The sequence below is a fragment of the Colobus angolensis genome, unplaced genomic scaffold, assembly GCF_000951035.1.
Source record: "Colobus angolensis palliatus isolate OR3802 unplaced genomic scaffold, Cang.pa_1.0 Scaffold22, whole genome shotgun sequence".
Taxonomy (NCBI): Eukaryota; Metazoa; Chordata; class Mammalia; order Primates; family Cercopithecidae; genus Colobus; species Colobus angolensis.
In genome coordinates, this window is record NW_012115377.1 from 5423254 (window position 1) to 5430366 (window position 7113).

The window sequence follows — 7113 nt, forward strand, 5'->3', positions numbered from 1 at the left end:
TTTTTTTGTATTTTTAGTAGAGACGCGATTTCAGTATGTTGGCCAGGCTGGTCTTGAACTCCTGACCTTGTGATCTGCCTGCCTCCGTCTCCCAAAGTGCTGGGATTACAAGCATGAGCCACCACGCCCAGCCGAGACAGTTTTTTTTTTTTAGTAAGCTCTGTCACCTAGGCTGGAGTGCAGTGGCGCAATCATAGCTCACTGTAACCTTGTACTCCTGGCCTCAAGCAATCCTCCTCTACCACCCCGACTTGGCCCCCGTCCCACTGCCTCCCAAATCACTGGGATTACAAGCCTGAACCACCACACCCAGCCTCTCCCTGTCTCCTCGCGTCATCTTCTCTCTATGTGTCTCTGTGTCTATGTTTCCCCTTTCTCTAAGGCGCAGTCATACTGGGCCCACCCTGCTGGCTTTGTCTTAACTTGACTACCTCTGCAAAGACCCTATGACCAAACAGGAGCTGCCTGATGCAGCTCAAATAATACCACATTCATAAGGATTCGGAGTTGGGACTTCAACATCTCTTGGGGGGACACGATTCGACCCAGTTCCTTTTCTCAAAGACGAGTGCTTTGCCGGTTGCGGTGGCTCATGCCTGTAATCCCAGCACTTTGGGAGGCGGAGGCAGGGGACCACTTGAGGCCAAGAGTTCGAGACCAGCCTGGCCGACATAGTGAAACCCCATCTCTACTAAAAATACAAAAATTAGCTGGGCGTGGTACTGCGTGCTTGTAGCCCCAGCTACTCAGGAGGCTGAGGCAGGAGAATTGCTTGAACTGGGAGAGGGAGGTTGCAATGAGCCAAGATTGTACCACTGCATGCAGCCTCGGTGACAGAGTGACACTCAGTCTCAAAAAAGAAAAAAAAAAAAAAAGACCAGTGCTTAGAGGTTTAGCAAAACTCTTCCAAAGTCACAGCTGGCTGGCAACAGTCAGAGATGGGGGATGCGGGGGTCTCCCACCTTCAGCCTGTTTTTCCCCCATCTCCCTCATTTTCTCCTTTTTTTTTTTTTTAAATTTATTTATTTATTTTTGAGATGGAGTCCTACTCTGTCATCCAGGCTGGAGTACAATGGTGCTATCTCAGCTCACTGTAACCTCCGTCTTCCAGGTTCGAGCGATTTCTCCTGCCTCAGCCTCCTGAGTAGCTGGGATTACAGGTGCCCACCACCATGCCCGGCTAATTTTGTATTTTTAGTAGAAACGGGGTTTCACCATGTTGGCCAGGCTGGTCTCGAACTCCTGACCTCGAGTGATCCACCCGCCTCAGCCTCCCAAAGTGCTGGGATTACAGCCCTCAGTCTCTTTTGCTCCTCAGGTGACACAGGACAAGATCATCTGTCTACCCAATCATGAGCCCCAGGAGAACTTATCAGAGGCCCCCTGCCAGCAATTGCTGCCTCGGAGGATCCCTGAGCAGATGGGGGCCCTGCAGGAGGTTAAAGGCCTTAAGAACAATTTGGACCTGCAGCAATACAGCTTCATTAACCAGCTGTGCTACGAGACGGCCCTGCACTGGTATGCCAAATACTTCCCCTACCTTGTGGTCATTCACACACTCATCTTCATGGTCTGCACCAGTTTCTGGTTCAAGTTCCCTGGCACCAGCTCCAAGATCGAACACTTCATCTCCATCCTGGGCAAGTGTTTCGACTCTCCATGGACCACAAGGGCCCTGTCCGAGGTCTCCGGGGAGAACCAGAAGGGCCCAGCAGCCGCCGGACGGGCCTCGGCCACCATAGTGGCCGCGGCAGGGGCCGCGCCGGGGAAGGCAGGGGAGGGTGAGAAGGAGAAAGTGCTGGCGGAACCGGAGAAGGTGGTGACCGAGCCTCCAGTTGTCACCCTGCTGGACAAGAAGGAGGGTGAGCAAGCCAAAGCCCTGTTTGAGAAGGTGAAGAAGTTCCGTGTGCACGTGGAAGAGGGTGACATCCTGTACACCATGTACATCCGACAGACGGTGCTGAAAGTGTGTAAGTTCCTGGCCATCCTGGTCTACAACCTGGTCTATGTGGAGAAGATCAGTTTCCTGGTGGCCTGTAGGGTGGAGACATCAGAGGTCACGGGCTACGCCAGCTTCTGCTGCAACCACACCAAGGCCCACCTCTTCTCCAAGCTGGCCTTCTGTTACATCTCCTTCGTGTGCATCTACGGACTCACCTGCATCTACACGCTCTACTGGCTCTTCCACCGGCCCCTCAAGGAGTACTCCTTCCGTTCCGTGCGGGAGGAGACTGGCATGGGGGACATTCCTGATGTCAAGAACGACTTCGCCTTCATGTTGCACCTCATCGATCAGTATGACTCCCTCTACTCCAAGCGCTTCGCCGTCTTCCTGTCCGAGGTCAGTGAAAGCCGTCTAAAGCAGCTCAATCTCAACCACGAGTGGACGCCCGAGAAGCTTCGACAGAAGCTGCAGCGCAACGCCGCAGGCCGGCTGGAGCTGGCCCTCTGCATGCTTCCGGGACTGCCCGACACCATCTTTGAGCTCAGTGAGGTGGAGTCACTCCGGCTGGAGGCCATCTGCGATATCACCTTCCCCCCGGGGCTGTCGCAGCTGGTGCACTTACAGGAGCTTAGCTTGCTCCACTCGCCCACCAGGCTACCCTTCTCCTCCCAGGTCTTCCTGCGGGACCACCTGAAGGTGATGCGCGTCAAATGCGAGGAGCTCCGCGAGGTGCCGCTTTGGGTGTTTGGGCTGCGGGGCTTGGAGGAGCTGCACCTGGAGGGGCTTTTCCCCCAGGAGCTGGCTCGGGCGGCCACCCTGGAGAGCCTCCGGGAGCTGAAGCAGCTCAAGGTATTGTCCCTCCGGAGCAATGCCGGGAAGGTGCCAGCCAGTGTGACCGACGTCGCTGGCCACCTGCAGAGGCTCAGCCTGCACAACGATGGGGCCCGTCTGGTTGCCCTGAACAGCCTTAAGAAACTGGCAGCATTGCGGGAGCTGGAGCTGGTGGCCTGCGGGCTGGAGCGCATCCCCCATGCAGTGTTCAGCCTGGGCGCACTGCAGGAACTTGACCTCAAGGACAACCACCTGCGCTCCATCGAGGAAATCCTCAGCTTCCAGCACTGCCGGAAGCTGGTCACGCTCAGGCTGTGGCACAACCAGATCGCCTATGTCCCCGAGCACGTGCGGAAGCTCAGGAGCCTGGAGCAGCTCTACCTGAGCTACAACAAGCTGGAGACCCTGCCCTCCCAGCTGGGCCTGTGCTCGGGCCTCCGTCTGCTGGATGTGTCCCACAACGGGCTACACTCCCTGCCACCCGAGGTGGGCCTCCTGCAGAACCTACAGCACCTGGCCCTCTCCTACAATGCCCTGGAGGCCCTGCCGGACGAGCTCTTCTTCTGCCGCAAGCTTCGGACGTTGCTTCTGGGTGACAACCAGCTGAGCCAGCTCTCGCCCCACGTGGGTGCCCTCAGGGCCCTCAGCCGCCTGGAGCTCAAAGGAAACCGCTTAGAGGCGCTGCCGGAAGAACTTGGCAACTGTGGGGGGCTAAAGAAGGCGGGGCTCCTGGTGGAAGACACCCTTTACCAGGGTCTGCCGGCAGAGGTGCGGGACAAGATGGAGGAGGAATGAAGCCGGGGTGGGGCCGTTTTAGGTAGAGCCTTAAAAATGCTTCCGCCCTGGAATCTCAACCATTGTCTTCCAAGACAGGAAGCCAAGTGGGTCCAGGCCAGCGGGGGGTGGGGGGGCGGGGGCAGCTGTGTCAGCTTTCTGGGACCCAGGAGGATCTGGGGCTGGTTTGTCTGGGGAGAGAGACAGGATGTTGTGGAGTTGGGGTGGAACCTGGTATGGAGGGATTAACTCAGTCATGGGATTCTCCAAAACCACACCTGTGTCTCTGGCAGCCTGGCTGGCCTTGCTCCCATCCCTAGACCAGAACTGCTGCCCCTCCCTGTATATTCCAGCTCAATTAGTGCCACATATGGGGGAAAGGACACATCCCATTGGGATTTCCAACACTCCCCCTCCCCATGCAACAGACAAAGCAACTTACATCTGGGGTTCTCTCCCAAGGAGAGGACGCAGACATAGTTGTTTGCCGTGTTATATGTGAGCTCAAAACAATGGGTCTCATTTGGCTAGGCAGCAAAATCACCTAGGGAGTCGGTGCAAAACAAAATATCCCAGTCCCCACCCCTGAAAGACTGACTCAGGAGGTTTGGTTGGGGGCCAGGAGTCTGTTCCTAAATAAGTATCCCAGGTAGTTCTGGTGTAAGTAAGTGGTCCTGACATGGCATGTTGGGAAATGCTGATGTAGACCGAGCGCGGTGGCTCAAGCCTGTAATCCCAGCAGTTTGGGAGGCCGAGGCAGGTGGATCACGAGGTCAGGAGATCGAGACCACCCTGCAGAACATGGTGAAACCCTGTCTCTACTAAAAATACAAAAAACATTAGCCGGGCGTGGTGGTGGGTGCCTGTACTCCCAGCTATTTGGGAGGCTGAGGCAGGAGAATGGTGTGAACCCGGGAGGCGGAGCTTGCAGTGAGCCGAGATCGCGCCACTGCACTCCAGCCTGGGCAACAGAGTGAGACTCCATCTCAAAAAAAAAAAGTAATTTTGATGTAAAGGTATCAGGGCTGGGCTCTGTGGCTCATGACTGTAATCCCAGAACTTTGAGAGGCTGAGGCAGGAGGATGGTTGAGCTCAGGAGTTTGAGATCAGCCTGGGCAACATAGTGAGACCCCACCTCTGCCCAAAAAAAAAAAAAAAAGGGGTATCCAAATATCTAGATTCTGATTTCTTTTGAGGTCCTAGACCCTTTAAGAAACTGATGAAGCCAGGTACCTCCTTCCTCAGGAAAATGTACAAATACACACAAAGCTCTTCAGGCAGCTGATAGATTTCCCCCAGAGAGATATTCAAGGACTTCCTAAGGTGGGCAGACTCCAGGGTTAGGACACCTGCTATAGAGGTGACATTTTTCCAAGGACAGGCAGGGACTTTGGTCTTGATTGTTCCTTGGGTGCTTAATAAATAATACTAATTATGCAAATTCTAGTCTTGATCTTTTATGTGCACTCCTGTCATTGTCTAAAACTGTTTATTAGGGCCGGACATAGTGGCTCATGCTTGTGAACCCAGCGCTTTGGGAGGCTGAGGTGCGAGGATCACTTCAGCTTAAGAGTTTGAGACCAACCTGGGCAACATAGTGAGATCTCATCTCTACAAAAACACACCAAAAAAAGGTGGCCAGGTGTGCTGTGTGCCTGAGGTCCCACCTACTAGGGAGGCAGAGGCAGGAGGACTCCTTGAGCCCAGGACCCAGGAGGTTGAGGCTGCAGTGAGCTATGATTGTACCACTCCACTCCAGCCTGAGCAAAAGAACAAGATCCTAGGTTTTTTTGTTTTGTTTTGTTTTGTTTGAGACGGAGTCTGGCTCTGTCGCCGAGGCTGGAGTGCAATGGCACAATCTTGGCTCACTGCAAACTCCACCTCCTCGGTTCAAGCAGTTCTCTGCCTCAGCCTCCCAAGTAGCTGGAATCACAGGCGCCTGCCACCATGCCCAGCTAATTTTCATAGTTTCACCATCTTGGCCAGGCTGGTCCTGAACTCCTGACCTCGTGATCCACCTGCCTCAGCCTCCCAAAGTGCTGGGATTACAGGCGTGAGCCATTGCCCCCGGCCTGACCCTGTTTCTAAAAATAAGTAAATAAATAAATATTAACCTTTTATTTTGTTTGCTTTCAAGATGGAGTCTCGCCCTGTCGCTCAGGCTGGAGTGCAGTGGCGCCATATGGGCAATCTCCCCCTCCCCGTTTCAAGCGATTCTTCTGCCTCAGCTTCCCGAGTAGCTGGGATTACAGGCGCCGAAACACCATGCCTGGCTTTTACGTAATTTTAGTAGACATGGGGGTTTTGCCAAATTGGCCAGGTTGGTCTCAAACTCCTGACCGCCCACCTCGGCTTCCCAAAGTGCTGGGATTACACGTGTAAGCCACCGTGCTCAGCCAATATTAACCTTTCATTTCATGTGACCAAGTAACACCCGTGTGCCAGAATCAAAGATGAGTCTCCTTCTCAGAGCAGAGGCACAGAAGGCCGCCTGGAAGAGGGGAAGGTACAGACCTCAGCTATAACTCTCTGCTTGTGTGCGTTCCATCCACAAGTCCTCACCAGAGGAGTTCCGACAAGCCTGTAACACTCATCCCAAAGTGTTCCCTCGTTGGGCCAGAAGCTGGAAGGGTACTTGGCAGAGCCTGCCTGGCCCTGGCCACCTCCAAGGGGTCTCTGCAAAATCAGAACCTCCTTCTCGCATCTAAGAGCAGAGGGAAGCTGCTCTTGGGGACTCCTGGGTTCCAGATGAGACATTTCCCCAGCACCCCTCGGACCACTTAAAGGAGTGGTTTAGGCTGCCGGGGGCCCAAGCACGGGCACCTAACCCCAGGGCCCCGCCTCAGGAATTCTGCACGTGTAGGCGCTGGGCTCACGTTCCCGGTGCGAGAGAGATGACGGGGGGCGTCTTGAGGTTCCATGTGGGTCTAGCCAACAACTCTGGCCTTGACCTTGGCCCCGTCCCCGAGGTCAGGGGTCACACCGTCGGGTTCCCATGGCCGTCCCCTCCCGCCTGGTTTCGGCCAACTCTGAGCCTGCTCGGACTGGCAAGAAGGAAAAGGGCTCTCGACGGAGCCTAATTACGGTGAGGAGGGGGCACCCCGCTGCCTGCAGGAGGCTAGGAGGCAATTAAGCACAAGAGGAATCCTAATAATGCGCCATCAGTGAGGAAGGCATTCCGAAAGGACGCCCAAGCCGACCGTGGAAAGCGAGGAGGCTGAGGTAGCACCGCGGTGGAGACCAGGCATCGACTGCCGCTTGGCAAAGAGGTTCCAGCAATGCACATGCGCAAAACCCACGCGCGCGAACGCGCGAACACGCTTTCCCCTCCCTAAGCATGCGCGCCACTCTCACCGCCCACCGCCATCAGAAGAATGGTGTTTCCTCGCAGCGCCTCTCTCCGGAGCGATCCGGAATTGGCGCATGCGCAGTACGGTGGTGGTGGCGATGAAGGCGGGGGTTGCACGTTGCCTGCCTCGAGCTCTAGGTGGCGTCATCCTTCGGGCTGAGTCGAAGCACGCACGCGCGGAGGTTCGCACGCGGGGAAGGGCGGGTGCGCGCCG

General features: G+C 55.5%; 2 protein-coding genes across 4 annotated transcripts in view; both read left to right on the plus strand.

Moving 5' to 3' along the window:
* Positions 1–4290, plus strand: part of LRRC8E (leucine rich repeat containing 8 family, member E) — a 20210-nt gene extending 15920 nt beyond the window's left edge. For all 3 annotated transcript variants that reach the window (XM_011943590.1, XM_011943592.1, XM_011943591.1), the window contains one exon: positions 1319–4290. In XM_011943590.1, the coding sequence (XP_011798980.1) occupies positions 1319–3571 (2253 nt within the window). In that variant the 3' untranslated portion in view covers positions 3572–4290. The remainder of the gene's footprint in view (positions 1–1318) is intronic.
* Positions 4291–6973: 2683 nt separating this feature from the next.
* The window catches only part of MAP2K7 (mitogen-activated protein kinase kinase 7), a 10890-nt gene continuing 10750 nt past the window's right edge, over positions 6974–7113 (plus strand). Inside the window, exon 1 of the mRNA XM_011943640.1 lies at positions 6974–7103. Within this exon, the coding sequence (XP_011799030.1) occupies positions 6974–7103 (130 nt within the window). The remainder of the gene's footprint in view (positions 7104–7113) is intronic.